The following is a 27,981-nucleotide window of genomic DNA, read 5'->3' as shown; positions in this document are numbered from 1 at the left end:
ATAATAATGACCAGTGATAAGGGCTGATGTTGATCTAGGGGCAATGATATGTAGAATACGGACCAGTGATAAGGGCTGATGTTGCTCAAGGGGCAATGATATGTAGAATATGGACCAGTGATAAGGGCTGATGTTGTTCTAGGGGCAATGATATGTAGAATACGGACCAGTGATAAGGGCTGATGTTGATCTAGGGGCAATGATATGTAGAATATGGACCAGTGATAAGGGCTGATGTTGTTCTAGGGGCAATGATATGTAGAATATGGACCAGTGATTAGGGCTGATGTTGATCTAGGGGCAATGGTAATGTTGAAAATGAACCAACGATGGGGATTTCAATGTTGCTCCTGGAGCAATGATACTGTAGGACCGAAACTAATGATGATCAAAGGGCCATGCTACTGTAGAATATGGACCAGAGATGGCGGCCGATGCTGTTCCACCCGTCTCAGACCCAGCTCATCCCTTGGGGCAGTGTTTGCCTCGGCCGACCTCTGTAAGACCAGCGCTGTCTGCCACTCGGTTACAAGAGCCAGGATGTCTCCGTCATCACTGTCCAGGTCAGATTTGTCTGACAAACCCTGGCACAGAAATAACAGAATGTTTCAACATCACACACAGGATACTTAAAAGTTAAACAAAATGAATTCTTATTTTTTATACACTGAATTCAGTATTAGGAGTGCAGTCACATCATAATGACTTCTGAACCAGTTAAGCCCACCAAGATTGACAGGTAGTGATAACTCCTATGCACAATTAGCTGCAAATAGCGAGACTACACATCATAACCAACTAATTCTACCTTTACTGGACTCTAACAAAGGTACTTATTAAAAATATTACACAAAAAAATAATTGCTGAGGGGACATTGCAAGATTTGACCAGAGTCAGTTGTCATGCCAACTCACTCTGACTCCGCCCTTCTCTGCCTCCAGGAAAGCCTCCTGTACTGCCTTGAGCAGATTGCTGGTGTTCCTCAGTACGATCTTATCACTCTGACAGAGAACGGAAAACAGTCAGAATGTTTTAGTGAGTAGATTCCTCAGTACGATCTTATCACTCTGACAGAGAATGGAGAATACTTGAAATGTTTCAGTGAGTAGATCACTTTGTGTTAAATCATAGTGAGCGAGTCAGTATTTCCTGTCATGACATGTTATAATTCATCCCCAGACTTATAGTGACAAGCAAGTGCTCAAACCACTCAACTCCACAACATATCCATAAAGACTACATTTCCATTACCTTTGTCTCTTTCAGAAATGGTCTCCGGCATATCCAATTTTTTGTTATCATACTTAGATTACTTTGACAGACAGATTTACAGTAACATATACTGCTCCAAAAGGTTAAAGAACATGCAAGGAATAACTATGGTCTTAACTTCTTTTACGCAGTATATTATCAGAATGATTTCACAGTGACAGCGACACCAGTCATGAGACCCTATGTCCGTGAATGTCTCTCACCTCGGCTGTGGTGGGTGAGTTGTGTAGGACGCTGCAGATGATGTTCAGCTGTGTGGTGAAGGAGCTGATCTTGTCCACACACACTCTCAGGTCTCGAGCGTCACTGTAATCACAGGGTATGTGTTGTTTTGTTAGCAGGTGAACATCTTACACCTCATCGTAAGTTGGTGTTTGTGTGACAGATGTTTTAACAAAAACTGCTACACTAAAATCTCTATGAACAATATCAACAGATTACAAACATATAAGTCATATTAGCTTATTCAAATAATGATGACTCTAAAACAAATTACTTAACATTCTAGCACGACATTGTGTGATACTCGATTCTGATTGGCTGAGAGCTCATCAAAACTGTATTTGAATGGCAGTTTAAGGACCGCTAATTAAAGTGACCGATTGACCATGTATGAATACAATGTACTCGTTGACCCTTTTGTTTGTAAATGCTAACACATTCCGTTTTTAAATTACATTTAGCAGTCTTAAATCAACAATAACGGACCGCAAAATTGAAAACAGAGTAGCATTATCTCCTAATTTATGGGATTAGTGAGTAAATTTGGTTGAATGCTTTTTTCTGTATTTCAGTTATATTACAGTGTGTCAGCTCAGGTGTGATCAGCTGGTGATAGAGGTCTTTGACATGTCTCAATTTGGTGACAACCACAAAGATGGGAGTGGCAGAGATAATCCAAGCGAACAGGAGCAGTTTTCTGGGAGATCAAAACAACTGCATTCTTCACAAGTAAATAAAGCACCTTGCATAAATGGACAGTCAAATATTGAAATTATATCAACAGTAACTCTTCCACACTGCTGTCGGCCACTGACTTGATATGCCCCATCACTCCACATGATGCCTCTACCATTGGCTACATGTCTCTCCAATCATATCACACCACGCTCTGCTAATATACCTCTCTTCGACACAACTGTCGGCCAGTGCCTGGATGAAGCGCTGCATCTTCCGTCCATTCTCCACCACACTAGAGGCGGCATGCACCAGCCCAGCGGTGTCCTGAAACCAAAGTGATTGTATCACCAAAGCAATATATGATGGCAAGAAACTTCAGTAAACAGGTGCTTGATATTATTTTACGATATTTTTGTATGAAACATAATTTAACATTATTTCTGTCTCCAGATATATAGAATGAAACAACATACATTTTATTATAAATTGTATAATTCAAATTGAAATCAACACAGAAATTCATTCACAAATGATGCATTCCTTTAGAAACTGACTGGCCTGGGAAATGATTTTTCTCTAACATTGTTACCTCCCCTGTATCGAGGACAAAATGGCAGCAAATGAGCAAGCTGAGTTGTATTTACTTCAACATGTAAAAAATAGGATCCTCATGTGCAATCACTGGCAAACATTTGCTCCTAGTACATGGTAAGATACATCGTAGGATTACCTATACCATGGTAATTCAGTACAACCATTTTGCCCCCACCCAGTTGTCCACGACGTAACTGCATGTGCTGCTCCAGTGTAGAGCTTATGTTCATAGTCACCGTGCATTACTTGACTCGGTCTCAGCTCCTCAAGTACCTCCAACTCTCCTTTCCCCAAACAAAAATCTGCAATGTTCTTCGTGTGTTTGACAATCTCCATGGCAACCAGAATAACCTGGTTTTCTCCTGTGTTCCACTGGTTGGTGACTTCCTCAAGATACACAGCTGATGACTGTAACAGACAAGAGGGGGACCTTGATGGAAGCAGAAAGTTCACAACGCGCTTCAACACATATTATTATTTTCACAAACAGGAAGAAAAATAACAACTTATTGAAGACTCACAAGTATAAAATATTTTTCAGAACAGCATATCAAATGAATGGTTTTCTATTTGCATTTTTAGAACATTAGTTTTTTTATAAATATCCCAGAAACAAATGTACTGGACAAACATTCTGGACTCTTCACTCCATACAAATACTGAAATTTGCCCATGCTTCAGGCCATGAGAAAAAACAACTGGTACGAAATGTCAACAGACTTACCATTATAGATCGAAGAGGCTTATGGTTAGGGGTGCCAACCAATGGCGCGTCATGCAAAGACCTTCCATGCAATGGTGTCCCGATGACAGAATTATGTCCCCTGTTTCCTTGTGTCCTCAGAGGTGTCTGTGGTCCTCCTGGAGCATCTAGTTGGTCCTCAATGTCCTCTCTGAGCTTCTGTTTCGGCTTACTCACTTCTTTTGAAATATTCTTGGGTAAACCATTTCTGCTGGGCTCCATTGTGAGCAGTTTCACAATTTCTGCAAGTTTCAATACAATCAGTTGTTGATCAGAGCATACAGTATCACCTGGCTGTTATATGGAAGTGTTACTGACAACCTACTGAGTGGATATTGTTTTCATCAAAGAGATTGTACTGTTGGTATGCTGCAAGGTTAGCAATTTTTATCAACAGGTGGCCACAACCTGGGTACAACAATGTACCCTAGCTCAGAACAGGTGAGCATGTGTGACACCATAATTAGTGTTGTCAAGTTAAATATTAGTACATTCTGTTAATCATCCAAAATCATTCTTCCAAATATCTGCAGTTTGTAAACTGTAACAGCCAGTGTAAGTAGTATAATTAACCACCTACAGAGACAGAGATATCTGTGATGTCATTTGATTGTGATGTCATATTATTGTGATGTCATTTGATGATGTCACATGATTGAGATGATTTCACAATGGTCTACAAAGAATGGTGATAATGTACTGCTTGATTTCCCCAAAGCGATATCTCCTGTTGAAGCCAGTTTCACGACAATATCAGGGTCGGGGGATGAATGGCAGGAGATGCAGTGACGTGATGTGTTGTTTCACTTCACAAACCAGATCTACCAGATGTACAAACCGGTGTTGAGTGTGGGTCTGAGATCTGGCATCTGCTGGAGAGTGAACGTCAGTTTCTTCATGAGAGCTGCCCACTGAACCATGATAGTCTCCTGCTCTGTGTCATCTGTACTGCTGTCTGCAACACAATGTGTCATCTGTACTGCTGTCTGCAACACAATGTGTCATCTGTACTGCTGTCTGCAACACAATGTGTCATCTGTACTGCTGTCTGCAACACAATGTGTCATCTGTACTGCTGTCTGCAACACAATGTGTCATCACCGCAGAGCCACACCGGAACATGTAGAAATAACAAGCTGACTTCTAGGTTAACAGACTGCCACTAGTGGACCCACAGTGTTCATTCTAATACAACCAGCTTAACACATTGTGGGGGTGGGAGCAGGGATGTGGAGTAACAAAGGGTTGGGTTCTTGCACCAAGATGACTTTAGTGGTACATACCTTCCACATAGGACTTCAGCTTGTCCAGCACCTGGGGCGTAAGAGCAGCAATATCGTCCAGGCACCGCCTGACCACACCCCTTTTGGCCAGGTCAGGGGACAGCTGAATGGCGTTGAGGGCCTTCTGTTGCACCATGCTGATGTTGGCAGCCATCTTGCTCACCTCACACAGGTAGTTGGATCTATGTTCTGCTGTGGATGTTGGATCTAGTGACAGATGTGGAACCCATTAGTGAGGAGTTTCACAATATTACAAATATATAACAAAATCTGTAAGCAGCCTGGACAAGAGAAATCGATGATTTCAGGGTACACTGACCATCTGATACACTTAGTGGTCTGTAATAGGTCACCGGGACCTGTCCTTACCTAGATTCCCAATTGGTCTCCAAACTTGACATTTTGACAAATTTAGGAAACAGTTGATCTGTTAATCAGTGAATCTGCACTAGATACTTCTGTGGCTGATACAATGAACAATGATTCACAGTGTCAGGTACACAGACACGCACTAAACCAAGTCACCAATGTTGATCATTTTGTCACCTTTTATGACAACAGAAGTTCTTATTGCCTTATACAACCCCCAAATTTTAGATTCAGAGGCTTTACAACATGGAGTCAGTGTATGTGCTTGCATACAAAGAATAGCACACACAGGGTATTATAAGGGTTTTTGTTGGGTCCACTGGATCTTGATGAGTGTAGACATGAAACCGGACAATAAAGTTTCTCATTTCAGCAGCTTTGTCCATCTAATAACACCAAATATAGAGGGGGTATAAAGTCTGGTTCATAAACATCTTGATTTCATAGAGGCTTTCAAGAAGACCTGTGAGAGACAGAAATGATATAACAATCTCACCTGTGAGAGATGGTGATTAATGCACAATCTCACCTGTGAGAGTGGGCTTAGGTTTACGCCGCTTTTAGCAATGTTCCAGCAATATCACAGCGGGGGACACGAGAATCTGGCTTCACACATTGCACCCATGTGGGGAATAGAACCCAGGTCTTCGGCGTGACGAGCGAAAGCTTTAATTATTTAACAGTCTCACCTGTGAGAGACAGTAATTATTAAACAGTCTCACCTGTGAGACACAGTAAGTATTAAAAAGTCTCACCTGTGAGAGACAGAAATGATATAACAATTTCACCTGTGAGAGACAGTAATTATTAAACAATCTCACCTGTGAGAGAAAGTCTGTGTATGTCAAGTGCTTGTGTATGAAACGTTTCAAGAGGGTGACGTAAGTCTGCGGTCATGTCGTTCACTAGCTGTTGAGCTTCTAATACCTACAAAAGTAGCACATTCACTTCCTAAGTTTCTCTCCCCTATGATAGATTGTAACATATCATACCTCTGTGCTCAGTGAGTACATCAAGTTTAATAGCAAGTTACTAGAAATTATGATCACAAAGAAATCAATTAAACAATTGGAATAAACTCAACAGCTGAAAAGAAATAAGAATGATTAGTGAGTCCTACTGAACCTACTGCATGCTTGGATAATATTTGTCAATATCAGGGCCTAGATTTTCGAAGCTCTCTTAGTGCTAAGAAAGTCGTAAGTTAATGTTAATGTATGGCACTTACTACTATCTTAGCTCTAAGAGAGCTTCGAAAATCTAGGCCCAGAACTTATCCTGCCAGGAAAAGCTGTACACTTGGAATCACACATGTTCTTTGGCAAAGCGTTGTGCCCATGCAGAGAGACGGCCAAATGCTTTAACCACTGGGCTACCCCACAGCCCTCATGTCAGACCGAGAACGGGCGAGTGTATGTCAACAGGACATAGAATTATGTCGTGATGATTAGAGATTTCAGATTCATCACCATTTGACTTCAGTGGCAGCGCCTTCACATAGGTAATGCCCAAATAAAGTACCGTCACTTGTCCCCTTCCATTACATGTAACCAGTGTTACCTTGGCAACCCAGAGGGCCATTACCAGTCTGTGGTGTTGACTGCTGTAAATGGCTGACTCCTGAATGTCCCTGAACTCCCTCGCACTGCTACCTGGTGTCTGGAGTTTCTCCACGGAAGAATCCAGAAATTGGCTGATTTCAAATGACTGAGATTTCAAATTTTCATTGCTGAAATGAAAATTCATTAGTACAAAACGTACGTCACAATACCTTGCCACAAATAAAAAAGTCAGTTTCGTCAGGAAAGGCGTATCTCTGTTCTCTCATACACTCAAATAATGACGAAACATACAACTTAATGGAAAACAGCTCTAAAATCTTCACATGTTATTTGGCATGTAATTTTAATAAGTGTTGGAAGTTTACATGACACTTTGTAATTTCTGGTTAACACACAAAAATACGGCTATGTAGAAAAATCATTACACTTGCAAACAGTACTTCCAGAGTTTTACTATTTTAAAGCGAAAACATTACTGCTGAGAATTATGATGTCAACAAAGACCATTTGAAGGGTTGATAAGGCTTTTTGTAAGTGATAGTGTTGATTCCGGTGAATGCAGTATACAGTCATCGTTTTGATTTATCTTGCATGCTGGTGCTTTAATTATTTTAGTGTTCAGAACTTTTACTTTAACATATAATCAAAATTTGTTTTCAACACGAACTAAATCTCCACACATCATACCCAATAGAAACACTGTCCAGGAGTTCTTTCACACTTTCTCCCACAGCTCTCATGTTGTCCGTGTCAGTGTTGTCTAGAGTTACCTCCCCTAGTCCAACAATCTTGATACAGCCTTGCGCCATCACCTGGGACGTGAGCATCTGAAGGCTTGACAACACACATGTGACCAGTACTGCCCACTCTCGGCACAGCTGACCGAGCTGGCTCCGATATAGACGGACATCAGTTGCATCCCCTGTGAGAGAAGTGGTAATATCACAAAGCATCCACACGAACCCAGATGTATGCAAGGATGCACGTATGACAATGAAGACAGCAAACAGAACAAAAACTGTTTTCAAGATGTTATTTCCTCACCTGTCTGCAGAGTGAGGTCAGCCGTGGTTTTCATGGTGATGGTCAAATTTTCAAGGTCATCTCTTTGGTCTCTGAGGAAGGTCAAGGTAGCTTCAGTTTCAGGAGTAATGCTGGATGTAAATGAGTTGACAGAAGACAGGAGACTTCCCAGGGCCTCCTGGTGGCTCTCTAGGGTGGCAATCTGAAAGAAGTGAGAGAGTGAGGGAGTGGTGTGAATGCTGAATTGATAACCATTTCAGGTTTTGTTTAAGGCTGCACTCAGCAATATTCCAGCTATATGGCGGCGGTATGTTATTGAGTCTGGACCAGACAATCCAGTGATCAACAACATGAGCATCGACCTACACAATTGGCATACGATGACATGTGCCACCCAAAGCAGGGAGCCTGACCACCTGATCCCATGTCACCTCTTACGACAAGCATGGGCTGCTGAAGACCATTTCTAATTTGAATCTTCACGGGTCATGATTTCAGTAATATCCTGGCCTGTCACGCATTCATTCATGAACATCAGCTGTGTTTAAGTTATAGCACAGCATGTCAAATTGATGTGGAGGGGAGACTCATGCAGGTCTTACAATGTGTTGAAATGTAGGAGCACTAATACAGCTTGAAACATACTCAGAACATATCTGGGACTCGAACCATGATCATTCGTTTCTAGTATATGAAAATTCATAATTCCAACACTTTATACAACTGGCCCATTTCTTTAGAATGACATGAGTCTAGTACTCAGTATTGTATGCCCTGTGACTTGCTCAAAGTTCAGATATCACAACAAATTAAACTTCCACTACACACCTCTGCCTTGAGCTTGTCCACACTGCCTCTCTGGATCGCGACCAGGATGCCGTCTGCTACAGACTTCCATGTGTCTACTGCTACATCCAGGTGGACTCGGACTTTGTCCAGCTGCAAACAGGAGGAGGAGGAGTGAGTGAGAGGTGAGATGGAGGAGAGGTGAGAGATGGTGAGAGGAGAGTGAGAGATGGAGGAGGAGAGGTGAGAGATGAAGTGAGTGAGAGATGGAGGAGAGGTGAGATGATGGTGAGTGAGAGGAGAGAGATGGAGGAGGAGAGGTGGAGAGATGGAGGAGGAGAGGTGAGAGATGGAGGAGGAGAGGTGAGAGATGGAGGAGAGATGGAGGAGAGGTGAGAGATGGTGGTGGAGGAGAGGTGAGAGATGGAGGAGAGATGGAGGAGAGGTGGAGAGATGGTGTGAGGAGAGTGAGAGATGGAGGAGAGATGGAGGAGAGGTGAGATGGTGGAGGAGGAGAGTGAGAGATGGAGTGAGAGATGGAGGAGAGGAGAGAGATGGAGGAGGAGGAGGTGAGAGATGGAGGAGAGATGGAGGAGAGGTGAGAGATGGTGTGAGGAGAGATGTGAGAGATGAAGGAGGAGGAGGAGAGATGGAGGAGGAGAGGTGAGAGATGGAGGAGTGAGAGTGAGAGATGGTGTGAGGAGGAGTGTGAGAGATGGAGGAGAGGTGAGAGATGGAGGAGAGTGTGAGAGATGGTGTGAGAGGAGATGGAGGAGGAGAGGTGAAAGAGTTTGTGAATGTGTGAGAGATGGATTGAGGAGTGAAAGAGGAGGAGAGAGGAGAGAGATGGAGTTAGAGGAGAGATGGAGGAGGAGGTGAGAGATGGAGGAGGAGTGTGAGATGGAGGAGAGGAGAGAGATGGTGTGAGAGGTGAGAGATGGTGGAGAGAGGAGGAGAGATGGAGGAGTGAGAGGTGAGAGATGGAGGAGGAGAGTGAGAGATGGAGGAGAGCCGAGAGATGGTGGAGGTGGTGAGATGGTGAGAGAGTGAGAGATGGAGGAGAGTGAGAGATGGAGGAGTGAGAGAGAGATGGAGGAGGAGTGAGAGATGGAGGAGAGAGAGATGGAGTGAGTGAGAGGAGAGAGATGGAGGAGAGCTGAAAGAGGAGTGAGAGTGTGAGAGATGGAGGAGAGAGGAGAGATGGAGGAGGAGAGTGGAGAGATGGAGGAGAGAGAGGAGAGATGGAGGAGAGCGTGAGAGATGGTGTGAGAGTGTGAGAGATGGTGTGAGAGAGTGTGAGAGATGGAGTGAGAGTGTGAGACATGGTGTGAGTGAGAGTGTGAGACATGGTGTGAGAGTGTGAGAGATGGACTGAGTGAGAGTGTGAAAGAGTTTGTGAATGTGTGAGAGATGGATTGAGTGAATGAAAGAGTGAGTGAGAGTGTGAGAGATGGAGTGAGTGAGTGTGAGTGATGGAGTGAGTGTGAGAGATGGAGTGAGTGAGAATGTGAGTGAAAGAGTTTGTGAATGTGTGAGAGATGGATTTAGTGAGTGAGTGAGTGAGTGCGAGTGAGTGAGTTCTTATCCCACTGTAACAATCTTTAAACTAGAAATGAGATTCAGGAAATTAACATGAAGAAAAAAATACTAATTATGTATGATACACATTGACGTCATGGCCCAGGTAAGCTCAAACAAGTGTAGAAATTAATCAGACATCCCTGATGGATCAAAAAGATTACTTTTGTTTGGCATAGAGATCCATAGAGCACTTTCTACCCCAGGGGACATAATCCTCTTTTCTCTATTTGTCTAATTGCCTTTTTATTAATTACGATCTGGCAGATAATCCCCCAGACGGAGATTACCTACATCACTTGAGGACACTGAACTATTTAGGTCGTCATTACACTTAATATAAGTAATTTGCCGCTGGTATCAAAATTGATGTCAGTGACTGGCAAACGTCATGCATTCAAACCTACGTAAACCCTCTTCAGCAACCATGGGGAGAATCACAGGTAGCGTACTGGTTCACTTGTTTGTACAATACTGTCTTGATATAAGTCTAGTTGTACGTAAATTTACAAGTGTAATAATACACAAACTGGCATATTTAAGGTCGTTGACTTTGTGTGTATTTTGGTTAAAACAAAACAAGTTACACATGTAATCAGTCATAAATAGGCAAATGCTAAAGAAAATACAGAAATACAGTGTCAATACACTAGAATAAGAAGGAATCAATTGCTGTCTACTTTAATTTATGTGCTTCTACTTTCCTACTTTACACAGCTTTATATATACCAGTCCTACTGTCACTGTGTGTAACAGAATCTTGAATATAGCTCACCTTACCAGGCTAGGCATCAGTTCTGAGTACACAGCCATGGAGTCTAGTATTTAGTTCTTCTTATCAGGCTAGGCATCAGTTCTGAGTATAGGGGTATACAGCCAAGTATATAGCTAACGTGATCAGCTCTTTGATCAGTTGTGTGTAAGGAAATAGAGTCTAGTATATAGCTCACCTTATCGGCCCATGCATCAGCTGTGTGCTGCAGATTGGCCACCTCGCTGATGTCCCCGGCCACAACATACTTGGCCTTGTTGATAGTCTCCGGTGCGAGCTGATCTAGCTCTCCACACAGCCGCTCGATCTCCCTGAGGACAACATATCATGATGCTTCATCATACATCAACAACACTTCCACAATGAATGGAATGTGGCAACACCCTTGGACACAAGTCAACAACACATCAACAACACAGTGGACAGAGACTGGAGATGACACAACACCCTTGGACACAAGTCAACAACACATCAACAACACAGTGGACAGAGACTCTAGATGACACAACACCCTTGGACACAAGTCAACAACACATCAACAACACAGTGGACAGAGACTGGAGATGACACAACACCCTTGGAAGCACGTCAACAACACATCAACAACACAGTGGACAGATGCTGGAGATGACACAACACCCTTGGACACAAGTCAACAACACATCAACAACACAGTGGACAGAGACTGGAGATGACACAACACCCTTGGACACAAGTCAACAACACATCAACAACACAGTGGACAGAGACTCTAGATGACACAACACCCTTGGACACAAGTCAACAACACATCAACAACACAGTGGACAGAGACTCCAGATGACACAACACCCTTGGACACAAGTCAACAACACATCAACAACACAGTGGACAGAGACTGGAGATGACACAACACCCTTGGACACAAGGCAACAACACATCAACAACACAGTGGACAGAGACTCTAGATGACACAACACCCTTGGATACAAGTCAACAACACATCAACAACACAGTGGACAGAGACTGGAGATGACACAACACCCTTGGACACAAATCAACAACATATCAACAACACAGTGGACAGAGACTGGAGATGACACAACAGCCTTGGACACAAGTCAACAACATATCAACAACACAGTGGACAGAGACTGGAGATGACACAACACCCTTGGACTCAAATCAACAACACATCAACAACACAGTGGATAGAGGCAGGAGATGACATAACACCCTTGGACACAAGTCAACAACACATCAACAACACAGTGGACAGAGACTGAAGATGACACAACACCCTTGGACACAAGTCAACAACACATCAACAACACAGTGGACAGAGACTGGAGATGACACAACACCCTTGGACACAAGTCAACAACACATCAACAACACAGTGGATAGAGGCTGGAGATGACACAACACCCTTGGACACAAGTCAACAACACATCAACAACACAGTGGATAGAGGCTGGAGATGACACAACACCCTTGGACACAAGTCAACAACACATCAACAACACAGTGGACAGAAACTGGAGATGACACAACACCCTTGGACACAAGTCAACAACACATCAACAACACAGTGGACAGAGACTGGAGATGACACAACACCCTTGGACACAAGTCAACAACACATCAACAGCACAGTGGACAGAGACTGGAGATGACACAACACCCTTGGACACAAGTCAACAACACATCAACAACACAGTGGACAGAGACTCTAGATGACACAACACCCTTGGACACAAGTCAACAACACATCAACAACACAGTGGACAGATGCTGGAGATGACACAACACCCTTGGACACAAGTCAACAACACATCAACAACACAGTGGACAGAGACTGGAGATGACACAACACCCTTGGACACAAGTCAACAACACATCAACAACACAGTGGACAGAGACTCTAGATGACACAACACCCTTGGACACAAGTCAACAACACATCAACAACACAGTGGACAGATGCTGGAGATGACACAACACCCTTGGACACAAGTCAACAACATATCAACAACACAAGTCAACAACACATCAACAACACAGTGGACAGAGACAGGAGATGACACAACACCCTTGGACACAAATTAACGACACACAAAGGCTTGATACATTAAGTATGAAGTACACAGTAATATTCATATCCTGGAAAGCCATTTAGTTTCTTTCAACTAGCAACTACATCCATGTTTTCAACACTTTGAACACACTGTATTATACTTGTCTGGTTTACAACTGCTGGAAGAAAAAGGAGCCATTTCATATTTCTTGTTTCTTCTACAGAAAGGTAGCTGTATATCATGGGTGAAGTATCAGGTAATTTGTAGCCTCAGTCTTGTTATTTAAGTCATGTTTGGAAAAGTTTGCATTATAAAATTTTCCTTTTCAATTTAAGCAGATTCACTGATCAAATATTGAAAAAGTATATGACCTAAGGTTACAGTATGTGAACTGTTTGCTCAGGAGGCTGATTTGTTATTCTCTGTAAAAGAAAGGGTAAAAGTTCAAATCTTATTTCTGTTCTGACCTTAAGAAAGACTTCATGAAAATAATCTGTAAACCAACTAATGAACAACATTGATAACTATTTATGTTTAAAAATGACAATTCTGTAACCATGGTAATTAATGCTCACTCCTTGTGTTCAAGCTCTGTGCAATGATTGGTCAAGCTCTGTGCAGCATCTAAGATGTGATTGGTCCAACCAAGGAGGTCAGATGTCAGCACATTGACCCGCTGCTTATCTCCAGCCACGGCAGCTGACACAAACTGCTTCGCCACCAGACGAATGTCAGACATCTTCACTCCAAGGCTACCTGCAACAAGCACCTAGCTTAAATGACAATATCAGAAACAAAAGTCACAAAGACCCCTATCTACCCAAACAAGCAGACCATTGATATCAAAATAGCATGTAGTGATCCTCTGTATCGAATAACCCATGAAGATCTGGGTTAGAATTGGACTTCAGCAATCCATACTTGTTGTAAGAGCCTTGGGTGGTCAGGTTAAGTTGACACATGTCATCGGTTCCCAATTGCATAGATCAATGCTCATGCTGTTGATCACTGGATTGTCTGGTCCAGACTTGATTTTTGGCAGACTGCTACCATATTGCCTAGTGCAGGGGTAAACAACAAACAAACAAAACTGTATCAAATACAAACAAATAGTGGACTACTTCAAGTCTAATTTTGAAGTATCGTTGCTATCATCCAATCAACATCAGCAGTGGGCTATACCTGTTATGTCCCAAAACAAACAAACATCCATATGTGAGGTGAGGTGAAATTGGGTTTTACGTCGTGCTTGAGAATATTTCGCTCATATGACGACGTGCATGCGTGTGTATGTGTATGTGCGGCTGCTTGTACTAGCCCAGACTGAAGCTGGTTCTATAGTGCTAGCCGACTGAGATACCATGCCGCAGTGAAGCATGACTGACTGACTGACAGAGTTTGGTATTTTTAAGCAATATTCCAGCAACATCACGGCGGGGGACACCAGAAATGGGCTTCACACATTGTGCACATGTGGGGATTCGAACCCGGGTCTTCGGCGTGACGAGCCAACGCTTTAACCATTAGGCTGCCCCACCGCCCCAGTGAAGCATGACTACCCCAATCAGACACATTATACTGACTCCGAGCCGACCAATCCTTGTTGTACCCATTAATGCCGAGTGCCAGGCAGGGACCAACAAGTACCATATTTTAACGTCTTTTGGTATGGCGCGGTCGGGGATCGAACCCGCGACCTTCCGCTCTCCGGGTGGACGCTCTAACCACTACACCACGGAGGCGGTCACATCCATATGTATTAACAATTGCATTAAAGTATGTTACATGTTCACCAATAAATTGTTATGGTACATACTTGTAACCATTCTTGTACAAACATTATGCATCGGCTATTGTCAGTGTCAGACAGACATTATGCAGATCTTACATATTTACCACTTTAGTGAAACCTACAAAAGGTATGGTGTTTACAGATCAAGGATCAGCATAAATATTGGATTTGAACCCATGACTAGCACATGACTTACAGCTTAGAGACACAATGGGGCATATTGAAATATAGCGCCCCCCCTAGACAACTGACCCACCAGGGATCCTACTCAATATGAAAGATGTACTTATTACTCCATCCATGTACCATTCAAATCCAGTCGCTTTAGTAAACAACATTCCATTTATAAAAGTATGGTTGTTACCTGAAGCAGGCGTCTCCTCCGTGGACAGGACTTGTTTCTGTTGTCTGTCTTTGCCTGGTGAGACACGTTTTGCTGTTTTTGATGCTTGTTTCTCATTGGATGACCTGGAAGCCTGGACCTTGCCGGACTTTGAGGAGGGATGGTAACTTGACAGTTGATGTGAATGACTGCGCCTTTTGCTGGGTGGTTTGTTTATTTTTGAGCCTGATAAAAAATTTTAAAAAAATATATAAAAAAAAAAGAAAGAAAGAAAAAAGAAAATTAATTTTAATGGACATCTTTTGACATATCCATAATTATGTTTTGTTTGTTGCTTGAGGTTTAACTGTATCATGAAGAGCATTCTCAGAGTTAGCCTCAGCACAATAGCTGTCTCATAAGTCAGTATGGTTTTCTTGTGTCACAATGGAGATCAATCATGGCCCAACTCCATAATAAGTTGACACTCAGCCCAGTGAGCTATTCAACCCTTTTCTGAAAAGCCCTGAACTGGGTTATGTCTCTTAGTGTTCGCTAAGTCAAATATCTAACTTAATGTCGTAAGTAATGAAGACAATGATGTGACTTAGTGTTTACACTTCATTCTGACATTACTCATCGTACAATAAACAAGTAAATATGCCCACTTCAGGATCGTTGGATTGTGCTGAAGTTGTATTGTTCAAGCGCTATGTGAACCAAATCTACAAGAGCAGAAATTCTGCAAAGATGATCTCTCAAACAACATTCATGGAGGACTTAGCAAATTACCCTTGAACATTTGGGCTAGAACTGGTCTTCAGCAACATATCCTTGTCATCAGATGTTTAGGCTCGCTGACTTTGTTCAATTCAAGATCAATGACAACTCAATAACCGTGATCACTCAATAAGTATGACAACTCCATCACCATGACAACATGATGACCCTTTTCATCACCCATGGAACTGCTCCTACCAGAGAGCCTCAGCCTCTTTTTCCGGTACACATCCATCCTGGCAGGGCTGGAGATGTCTGGGTGGTTGTCCGCCGACAGCCCCTCCTTCACCTGCTGCACGAACCCCTTCAGTAGATGCAGGTGCTTCAGGAAGGTCTCCTGGAGACTCAGGTTGTGGAAGTCCCGCAGTAGGTACCTCTGGGCCTCTTTGGTGATGGATTCAGCTAAACCAAAACATTGACACGAGGTATGAGGAGAGCCACTTCTGTGACCCTCAGAGTTTTATCATATGTCTATATGTACCTCATGTACATCTCATAAAAAACAAACAATTTGGATCCAAGGATGACTCATGTTCAAATACACTACTAAAAATGTTAAGGACCAGCTAATGGTGTAAAATCTGTCATGGAGTTAAACATCAGTGGCATTGCATGGTAACATAAAGGAATCATGTGGTCCTTGACATGTTTTGAGTGGTATATGTAAGAAACAGTTCTTATAAGTCCAGTATGTACAACGTCTAGTTCACATTAATGTGAACACACCTGAGATTTTCTTTCACCAGTGTGTATCGACGACATCAGCTATGACTGGCTGAGTTAAACATCTAGCTGAGCTTCTTGCCATCATTTTACAGCCGTTGATCTTTTCACTTAGCAATCACAAAATATTTTGGGGCATGTGATATGTCTGTTGAGAATTGGTATTGAAGAACATTGAGTCAGTAAATCCATAAACCAAGAAATATATTCCAGCTATTGCCAAGTTGCCCACAATATACCCACCTTGTTGGAGCTTTCTGACAAAGACGAGCAGACCGTTCCTGTAGATGGCATCGGTGTTGTGGTCCACCACCGATTGGGCTATCTGCATAACGCGCCTGGTGCGATGGAACACGCGGGAGATGGCCTCGGTGCTGCCATCTTGGTCCGCCTCCAGGAGGAACCCACGCACTGCCGATATGTCCTCACTTATCTTTAACTCTGATTGACAGAACAGACATCAGTGTGTCAGGTTGTGATACTACGTGATTTCTTTGATTTAACTAGATAATTGACAGTGTAGAAAAGGTAGAGTTGAGTTGACATTCAACATTTATTCACCCAAGATTTGAATCAGCTGCTGGTACATTAAAGATCTACCCAAAAATGTCACAAGGCTGCATGCAAATACCTGATACTTCTATGAACAGCTCTGGGTCCACCATTTCATCCAGAACTTCTACAAGAGCAGATAACTCTTCCTTCCAGCCCTTTACCAATAACTTTAAGTTTCTCAGGGCAGCCATGTTTGTTGGTTGCCTGGCAACTGCCTTGATTGATGGAACAATGTCAGGGTCAACTCTTTCAAGATAGTACACAGAGGCACGGATAACCCTCACACCTGCAACAGAGAAAAGTTATCTGATTGGCGAAAGCAGGAATGACTTCAGTAACGTTGCTACACTAGAGCCTCATGTCTCGATCAACTCACTTGCAGCTGTATTCAACACGTTAAACAACGAACATGGTTTGCATTTTGGCTGATAGCCCTTCTGACTTAGAATAGGGCCTAATTGTTCTGGCATTCCTGAGAGTTGACCATGTTCAGAAGAAAGCAATGTATGACCTGGGTGATTGTGTGTTATATCCAAACTACCAGGGACATTGCTCATGCAGGTACAAGTTTGTTCGATCAACACAAACACTTACATCCCATTTACAATATCTGAGAGCAGCACAGATCATTCACTCCACTTCAAATTAAAGCACAAGTGAAGAATTATGTATAAGCTATCTATGTGCGACAGCAATGTGTCTCAAGGCCACTGAACAAAAGTTGATACTCAAATATATTTTCTACAAATTTGAAACACCTAACAGTAAAATCTGACAAACAAAACCAAATATGAGGTCATCATAGAGGGACATTTACAGAAGCAAATACTGATGTTGACAGGACTTGAGAGCATGACCAATGCAGTTTAACATACATCATACATACATACAAATACTTGTATAGTGCCAATATCTGTAAACTGCTCAAAGGTGCTTTGGCTCTAAGATGGTCTAGATATCACATAGAGTTCAAGTGCTTCAGCAAAGAGACACGTCTTTAGATTTGATTTAAATACAGCTAAATCTGGTTGTGTTCTGAGGTGAGATGGAAGATTGTTCCAGAGATGAGGGCCAAATAACAACAATTCTAAGATGCCTAGCGGTTAGAACAATCGAAAAAAACATACATTATCGGACAATAAAGGTATAGTTTTTTGATGACGTAACAATTGAATGACGTTATCCCGTCACTGCGCCATTCTAGTGTGCCCCCTCGTAATCGAACCATTTTACATTACGTCACAATGTAAGCGACGTCACGATGCATGTCAGTTGTCATCGCCTCGTATAGCCTCCTACAGTAAACTACTGCGTTGCATCCCGTTTCTTGGTTTGCAGTTGCTTCACTCACCTAACATCACTGGTGGAAACAATACGGTTATGTTTTCTGACGTTTTCAATGTCTCAATTCGACTCACAAGTTTTCAGCGACACGGTAACGTTCGCAATGTTTACATTCACACAATGCAATCGTGGAATGTCGCTTGAAAACTCAGCTTCGTCTGGATGTACTGATCTAAACATACGTTGGTAGTAGAAATGCGACGCTCACATGGTTTACGTTAATCACAGATGTAATTAAAATAATTTAGAGAAGATATTTAATCGAAACGTAAACCGTCATCAAACTGTTTATCATTTGTTTTTCTGGTAACGTTATAAAGTCTTAACGAGGGGAGCAGACACATCAATAGAACAGCGTACAGTTAGCCCTGTGTGCGAGGATTCTTAATTTAGGTCACCGACACCGCCGCTTGTTTTCTGCCTTAAATTAATCGTAATTATCCTTAGAAAGTATTAAATTTGGCATCTTAGAAAGAAATACAGTTCGGCTACCACCATGTATATAGTGTAATAAAACACACTTTCTTCGCCCTGAACTATTATAGTTAAAGCAACGAGAAGGCGTCCTCGTGCTTTAACTATAATAGTTCAGGGCAAAAGTGTGTTTTATTACACTATACATGGTGGTAGAGCGAACTGTATTTCTTAAATAACATAGCAAAAACAGGAACATACATGTTGAGCTCAGAAACTACAAATGCACCCAATTTCAATAGTTTCAATTACAGTGACTTTGTAATTGTCATAGACAGCTACTAAGTGAAAGAATGTCATGAAAATGACAAAGGAAACAAGTAAACAACTTTAGGCAAAGGTGGACTGAGAAGTGAAGAGTCTCCCCATTGAGCTCTGTATGTCTACAGCCTACACAACCTTCAGCACTACTCTAAAAGTCCTGTCTCTTCCATAACGATGAACTTTCCTGGGCTGCGATTGGAACATGATATTGAGCATGGAAAAGCATAATACAGACTACATTTTCATTATTATTATTATTGCTATAAAATGTGCCCTAGTTTGGGGAATCTGTATCCCTGGACTGCACCACTAAAAGAATGTAGATACAGCGGCCCAGATACAGACACAGCTGACCCTGGTCCTGATATTACATGATTCCAGATAAATCCACCCACGTAAGGACATGGATCGTTCGACCAGTGGGTCACAACTGTACCGACGGACTGCTGATCTGTGTAGATGACCTATAAATCTGACCAACATAAATACGTGCACATGAGTTCATATTTACTGTCTCCATAAATAAGAGCAAGTTGACAAACTCATGATCTGGTAGCTCTATAGGTCGTATATATCTTTCATATTTATTCCAGGTACACTGTGACATGCCCACCATATGTTGGGGGAAAGCCAGTAGTGACAAGGCTCTAAACCATTTACCACAAGAATGAACCTCAGGATGAATTTGGGATTCAAACAAACCGTAATTTATCCTAGGATGTGACTCTACATACAGGTGAATACTGTAAGATTCATCCACTAGACCAACAGTTTCAATCAAGGATCCCATCAAACACTTCAATATAACACTTATACTGGCTCCATCAAACACTTCAATATAACACTTATACTGGCTCCATCAAACACTTCAATATAACACTTATACAGACCCCATCAAACACTTCAATATAACACTTATACTGGCACCATCAAACACTTCAATATAACACTTAAACTGGCACCATCAAACACTTCAATATAACACTTATACTGGCACCATCAAACACTTCAATATAACACTTATACTGGACCCATCAAACACTTCAATATAACACTTATACTGGACCCATCAAACACTTCAATATAACACTTAAACTGGCTCCATCAAACACTTCAATATAACACTTATACTGGACCCATCAAACACTTCAATATAACACTTATACTGGACCCATCAAACACTTCAATATAACACTTAAACTGGCTCCATCAAACACTTCAATATAACACTTATGCTGGCTCTATCCAACACTTCAACATAAAACTTATATTGGCCCCATCAAACACTTCGATGTAACACTAATACTGGCATCATCAAACACTTCAATATAACACTTATACTGGCCCCATCAAACACTTCAATATGACACTTATACTGGCCCCATCAAACACTTCAATATAACACAGATACTGACTCTATCAAACATTTCAATATAACACATATACTGGCACCATCAAACACTTCAATATAACACTTATACTGGACCCATCAAACACTTCAATATAACACTTATACTGGCACCATCAAACACTTCAATATAACACTTACACTGACCCCATCAAACACTTCAATATAACACTTATACTTGCTCTATGAAACACTTCAATATAACACTTACACTGGTCCCATCAAATACTTTATTATAACACTTATACTGACCCCATCAAACACTTCAATATAACACTTATACTGGCTCTATGAAGCACTTCAACATAACACTTATACTGACCCCATCAAACACTTCAATATAACACTTATACTGGCTCTATCAAACACTTCAATATAACACTTAAACTGGCCCCATCAAACACTTCAACATAACACTTATACTGGCCCCATCAAACACTTCAATATAACACTTATACTTGCACCATCAAACACTTCAATATAACACTTATACTGGACCCATCAAACACTTCAATATAACACTTATACTGGACCCATCAAACACTTCAATATAACACTTATACTGGACCCATCAAACACTTCAATATAACACTTATACTGGCTCTATCAAACACTTCAATATAACACTTATACTGGACCCATCAAACACTTCAACATAACACTTATACTGGCTCTATCAAACACTTCAATATAACACTTATACTGACCCCATCAAACACTTCAATATAACACTTATACTGGCTCTATCAAACACTTCAATATAACACTTATACTGGCACCATCAAACACTTCAATATAACACTTATACTGGCACCATCAAACACTTCAATATAACACTTATACTTGCACCATCAAACACTTCAATATAACACTTATACTGGACTCATCAAACACTTCAATATAACACTTATACTGGACCCATCAAACACTTCAATATAACACTTACACTGACCCCATCAAACACTTCAATATAACACTTATACTGGCTCTATCAAACATTTCAATATAACACTTATACTGGACCCATCAAACACTTCAATATAACACTTATACTGGCTCTATCAAACACTTCAATATAACACTTATACTGGCTCTATCAAACACTTCAATATAACACTTATACTGGCTCTATCAAACACTTCAATATAACACTTATACTGGCCCCATCAAACACTTCAATATAACACTTATACTGGCTCTATCAAACACTTCAACATACCACAGATACTGGCTCCATCAAACACTTCAATATAACACTTAAACTGGCCCCATCAAACACTTCAATATAACACTTATACTGGCTCTATCAAACACTTCAATATAACACTTATACTGGCCCCATCAAACACTTCAATATAACACTTATACTGGCACCATCAAACACTTCAATATAACACTTATACTTGCACCATCAAACACTTCAATATAACACTTATACTGGACTCATCAAACACTTCAATATAACACTTATACTGGACCCTTCAAACACTTCAATATAACACTTATACTGGTCCCATCAAACACTTCAATATAACACTTATACTGGCTCCATCAAACACTTCAATATAACACTTATACTGGACCCATCAATCACTTCAATATAACACTTATACTGGCTCTATCAAACACTTCAATATAACACTTATACTGGCTCTATCAAACACTTCAATATAACACTTATACTGGCTCTATCAAACACTTCAATATAACACTTATACTGGCTCTATCAAACACTTCAATATAACACTTATACTGGCCCCATCAAACACTTCAATATAACACAGATACTGACTCTATCAAACATTTCAATATAACACATATACTGGCACCATCAAACACTTCAATATAACACTTATACTGAACCCATCAAACACTTCAATATAACACTTATACTGGCACCATCAAACACTTCAATATAACACTTACACTGACCCCATCAAACACTTCAATATAACACTTATACTTGCTCTATGAAACACTTCAATATAACACTTACACTGGTCCCATCAAATACTTTATTATAACACTTATACTGACCCCATCAAACACTTCAATATAACACTTATACTGGCTCTATGAAGCACTTCAACATAACACTTATACTGACCCCATCAAACACTTCAATATAACACTTATACTGGCTCTATCAAACACTTCAATATAACACTTAAACTGGCCCCATCAAACACTTCAACATAACACTTATACTGGCCCCATCAAACACTTCAATATAACACTTATACTTGCACCATCAAACACTTCAATATAACACTTATACTGGACCCATCAAACACTTCAATATAACACTTATACTGGACCCATCAAACACTTCAATATAACACTTATACTGGACCCATCAAACACTTCAATATAACACTTATACTGGCTCTATCAAACACTTCAATATAACACTTATACTGGACCCATCAAACACTTCAACATAACACTTATACTGGCTCTATCAAACACTTCAATATAACACTTATACTGACCCCATCAAACACTTCAATATAACACTTATACTGGCTCTATCAAACACTTCAATATAACACTTATACTGGCCCCATCAAACACTTCAATATAACACTTATACTGGCACCATCAAACACTTCAATATAACACTTATACTTGCACCATCAAACACTTCAATATAACACTTATACTGGACTCATCAAACACTTCAATATAACACTTATACTGGACCCATCAAACACTTCAATATAACACTTACACTGACCCCATCAAACACTTCAATATAACACTTATACTGGCTCTATCAAACACTTCAATATAACACTTATACTGGACCCATCAAACACTTCAATATAACACTTATACTGGCTCTATCAAACACTTCAATATAACACTTATACTGGCTCAATATCAAACACTTCAATATAACACTTATACTGGCTCTATCAAACACTTCAATATAACACTTATACTGGCCCCATCAAACACTTCAATATAACACTTATACTGGCTCTCTTATCAAACACTTCAACATACCACAGATACTGGCTCTATCAAACACTTCAATATAACACTTAAACTGGCCCCATCAAACACTTCAATATAACACTTATACTGGCTCTATCAAACACTTCAATATAACACTTATACTGGCACCATCAAACACTTCAATATAACACTTATACTGGCACCATCAAACACTTCAATATAACACTTATACTTGCACCATCAAACACTTCAATATAACACTTATACTGGACTCATCAAACACTTCAATATAACACTTATACTGGACCCATCAAACACTTCAATATAACACTTATACTGGACCCATCAAACACTTCAATATAACACTTATACTGGCTCCATCAAACACTTCAATATAACACTTATACTGGACCCATCAATCACTTCAATATAACACTTATACTGGCTCTATCAAACACTTCAATATAACACTTATACTGGCTCTATCAAACACTTCAATATAACACTTATACTGGCTCTATCAAACACTTCAATATAACACTTATACTGGCTCTATCAAACACTTCAATATAACACTTATACTGGCCCCATCAAACACTTCAATATAACACTTATACTGGCTCTATCAAACACTTCAATATAACACTTATACTGGCTCCATCAAACACTTCAATATAACATTTATATTGGCCCCATCAAACACTCGTATATAACACAGATACTGTTCTCTTTAAATACTCTCATATCACTGCCCTACAAATATAATCAAGAGATGATGACTCTCTTCTGTAGTCTACATGTGTTATCTGGCTGTATACGATGTCTTCTGTAGTCTACATGTGTTATCTGGCTGTATACTATGACCAACTTGTGACAGTGATGAGGTCGTGAATGAAGCCACTTGGTGACCTGGCCCTACAGGTCAACATGAGCAACATGTCAGCTTCAGTTGACTAAATTACTGGCATTTCCTGCTATCCATATTATGTTATATACATCATATTCCATGTTTTTCTGAAATGACACTTACAATCTATTCAAAAAATCCAAAATATTTTTTGCAAAACCACTGATTTATTAGAGAACTAAAGGTAAAATGTAGGCTCATGTTCAACATCAATAAGGGGCGGTGGGGTAGCCTAATGGCTACTGCGTTGGCTTTCGATCACGCCGAAGACCCGGGTTCGAATCCCCACATGGGCACAATGTGTGAAGCCCATTTCTGGTGTCCCCCGCCGTGATGTTGCTGGAATATTGCTAAAAGCGGCGTAAAACCAAACTCAGTCAGTCAGTCAACATCAATCAACAGTAAATAAAAATATGGCAAAATTTCATTTTTTCTGATGTGCACTTAATGTTGAATGTTACTTTGAGCCCACTGTGAGTGAGTGAGTTTCGTTTTACTCCGCTTTTAGCATTATTCCAGCAATATAACGGCAAGGGACACCAGCAATGGGCTTCACACATTGTACCCATGTGGGAAATTGAACCCGGGCCTTCGGTGTGACGAGCGAAAACTGAGATAGGTGTGGTGTATTTACACTTGCTGTTGCATCTTGCCCTGATACAGCTACAGGTGAGATAGGTGTGGTGTATTTACACTTGCTGTTGCATCTTGTCCTGATACAGCTACAGGTGAGATAGGTGTGGATTATCTACACTTGCTGTTGCATCTTGCCCTGATACAGCTACAGGTGAGATAGATGTGGATTATCTACACTTGCTGTTGCATCTTGCCCTGACAGCTACAGGTGAGATAGGTGTGGTGTATTTTGACACTTGCTGTTGCACCTTGCCCTGACAGCTACAGGTGAGATAGGTGTGGTGTATTTACACTTGCTGTTGCATCTTGCCCTGATACAGCTACAGGTGAGATAGGTGTGGTGTATCTATACTTGCTGTTGCATCTTGCCCTGATACAGCTACAGGTGAGATAGGTGTGGATTATCTACACTTGATGTTGTATCTTGCCCTGATACAGCTACAGGTGAGATAGGTGTGGTGTATTTACACTTGCTGTTGCATCTTGCCCTGATACAGCTACAGGTGAGATAGGTGTGGATTACCTACACTTGCTGTTGCACCTTGCCCTGATACAGCTACAGGTGAGATAGGTGTGGATTACCTACACTTGCTGTTGCACCTTGCCCTGACAGCTACAGGTGAGATAGGTGTGGTGTATCTACACTTGCTGTTGAATCTTGCCCTGATACAGCTACAGGTGAGATAGGTGTTGATTACCTACACTTGCTGTTGCACCTTGCCCTGACAGCTACAGGTGAGATAGGTGTGGTGTATTTACACTTGCTGTTGCATCTTGCCCTGATACAGCTACAGGTGAGATAGGTGTGGATTACCTACACTTGCTGTTGCACCTTGCCCTGATACAGCTACAGGTGAGATAGGTGTGGATTACCTACACTTGCTGTTGCACCTTGCCCTAACAGCTACAGGTGAGATAGGTGTGGTGTATCTACACTTGCTGTTGAATCTTGCCCTGATACAGCTACAGGTGAGATAGGTGTTGATTACCTACACTTGCTGTTGCACCTTGCCCTGACAGCTACAGGTGAGATAGGTGTGGTGTATTTACACTTGCTGTTGCATCTTGTCCTGATACAGCTACAGGTGAGATAGGTGTGGTGTATTTACACTTGCTGTTGCATCTTGCCCTGATACAGCTACAGGTGAGATAGGTGTGGTGTATTTACACTTGCTGTTGCATCTTGTCCTGATACAGCTACAGGTGAGATAGGTGTGGTGTATTTACACTTGCTGTTGCATCTTGCCCTGATACAGCTACAGGTGAGATAGGTGTGGTGTATTTACACTTGCTGTTGCATCTTGTCCTGATACAGCTACAGGTGAGATAGGTGTGGTGTATTTACACTTGCTGTTGCATCTTGCCCTGATACAGCTACAGGTGAGATAGGTGTGGTGTATTTACACTTGCTGTTGCATCTTGTCCTGATACAGCTACAGGTGAGATAGGTGTTGATTACCTACACTTGCTGTTGCACCTTGCCCTGACAGCTACAGGTGAGATAGGTGTGGTGTATTTACACTTGCTGTTGCATCTTGCCCTGATACAGCTACAGGTGAGATAGGTGTGGATTACCTACACTTGCTGTTGCACCTTGCCCTGATACAGCTACAGGTGAGATAGGTGTGGATTACCTACACTTGCTGTTGCACCTTGCCCTGACAGCTACAGGTGAGATAGGTGTGGTGTATCTACACTTGCTGTTGAATCTTGCCCTGATACAGCTACAGGTGAGATAGGTGTTGATTACCTACACTTGCTGTTGCACCTTGCCCTGACAGCTACAGGTGAGATAGGTGTGGTGTATTTACACTTGCTGTTGCATCTTGTCCTGATACAGCTACAGGTGAGATAGGTGTGGTGTATTTACACTTGCTGTTGCATCTTGTCCTGATACAGCTACAGGTGAGATAGGTGTGGTGTATTTACACTTGCTGTTGCATCTTGTCCTGATACAGCTACAGGTGAGATAGGTGTGGTGTATTTACACTTGCTGTTGCATCTTGCCCTGATACAGCTACAGGTGAGATAGGTGTGGTGTATTTACACTTGCTGTTGCATCTTGTCCTGATACAGCTACAGGTGAGATAGGTGTGGTGTATTTACACTTGCTGTTGCATCTTGCCCTGATACAGCTACAGGTGAGATAGGTGTGGTGTATTTACACTTGCTGTTGCATCTTGTCCTGATACAGCTACAGGTGAGATAGGTGTGGATTATCTACACTTGCTGTTGCATCTTGCACTGATACAGCTACAGGTGAGATAGGTGTGGATTATCTACACTTGCTGTTGCATCATGCCCTGATACAGCTACAGGTGAGATAAGTATGGATTATCTACACTTGCTGTTGCACCTTGCCCTGAGAGTTACATGTGAGATAGACATGGCCTACATACGTTTACTGTCAGAGGAGCTGGCTCCAGCGAGGCTGGCTACTTGGTAGATGCTGTCTGCCTGGTTGCTGAAGTCTGCAACCAGGCTGTTCACACTTGGATTCACATTGTTCTGAAATGACAAAATGTTATTCATCTGATGTATATTTGTTTCTGAAATTTACATTCTTAGAATTCTTGCTCTTGAAATGGTAATTTCTCCTGCCTAGAATGCCGGATGTTATGGTTAAGTTCTTAGAAGATAAAACCAGTATCCAAGAATATACATTCATTATCATCATCCATGTCTAAACAATGAATACACTCCTGCAGTTACCAACCTTACCATACTAAAATACTTCCCCAAAGACAGCTAGAGGAACTAGAGTGGAGGAAGAGTGGAAGGAGAAAGAGAAGAAAAAGAAGTGAAGAAGTAGTAGAGGAAGAAAAGATGGAAGAGCAGATGGAGAAAGCAAAAGGTGAAAGACAGGTACAGAAGGA

The 27,981-nt window shown here is 41.3% G+C and overlaps 1 protein-coding gene across 1 annotated transcript; it reads right to left on the bottom strand.

Moving 5' to 3' along the window:
• Positions 1 to 16: 16 nt before the first annotated feature.
• On the bottom strand, positions 17 to 27,637 carry LOC124277012. The gene is made up of 20 exons (XM_046712665.1): positions 27,505 to 27,637; positions 17,188 to 17,397; positions 16,800 to 16,997; positions 16,032 to 16,235; positions 15,096 to 15,299; positions 13,515 to 13,695; positions 11,061 to 11,193; positions 8,575 to 8,685; positions 7,768 to 7,948; positions 7,411 to 7,645; positions 6,722 to 6,890; positions 5,983 to 6,088; positions 4,793 to 4,999; positions 4,348 to 4,464; positions 3,492 to 3,751; positions 3,041 to 3,175; positions 2,397 to 2,497; positions 1,477 to 1,579; positions 916 to 1,002; positions 17 to 584 (listed from the first exon to the last, which is right to left on the bottom strand). The coding sequence occupies exons 1-20, from the start codon at positions 27,635 to 27,637 to the stop codon at positions 402 to 404; spliced, it is 3,258 nt and encodes a 1,085-aa protein (XP_046568621.1). The 3' UTR covers positions 17 to 401.
• Between the last annotated feature and the right edge of the window lie 344 nt (positions 27,638 to 27,981).

Source organism: Haliotis rubra, unplaced genomic scaffold (genome assembly GCF_003918875.1).
Source record: "Haliotis rubra isolate DU_JTF1 unplaced genomic scaffold, ASM391887v1 Scf2167, whole genome shotgun sequence".
NCBI classification, from domain to species: Eukaryota; Metazoa; Mollusca; class Gastropoda; order Lepetellida; family Haliotidae; genus Haliotis; species Haliotis rubra.
This window is presented reverse-complemented; position numbering and strand designations above follow the sequence as displayed.

Coding starts and splice junctions, on each gene's coding strand:
- LOC124277012 (XM_046712665.1), bottom strand. CDS start 27,637: ATGAATAACATTTTGTCATTTCAGAACAATGTGAATCCAAGTGTGAAC. Junction 16,998..17,187: donor GCTGTTCATAGAAGTATCAG/GTATTTGCATGC, acceptor TCTGTCAATCAG/AGTTAAAGATAAGTGAGGAC. Junction 7,646..7,767: donor TGACCTCACTCTGCAGACAG/GTGAGGAAATAA, acceptor CTTCTCTCACAG/GGGATGCAACTGATGTCCGT.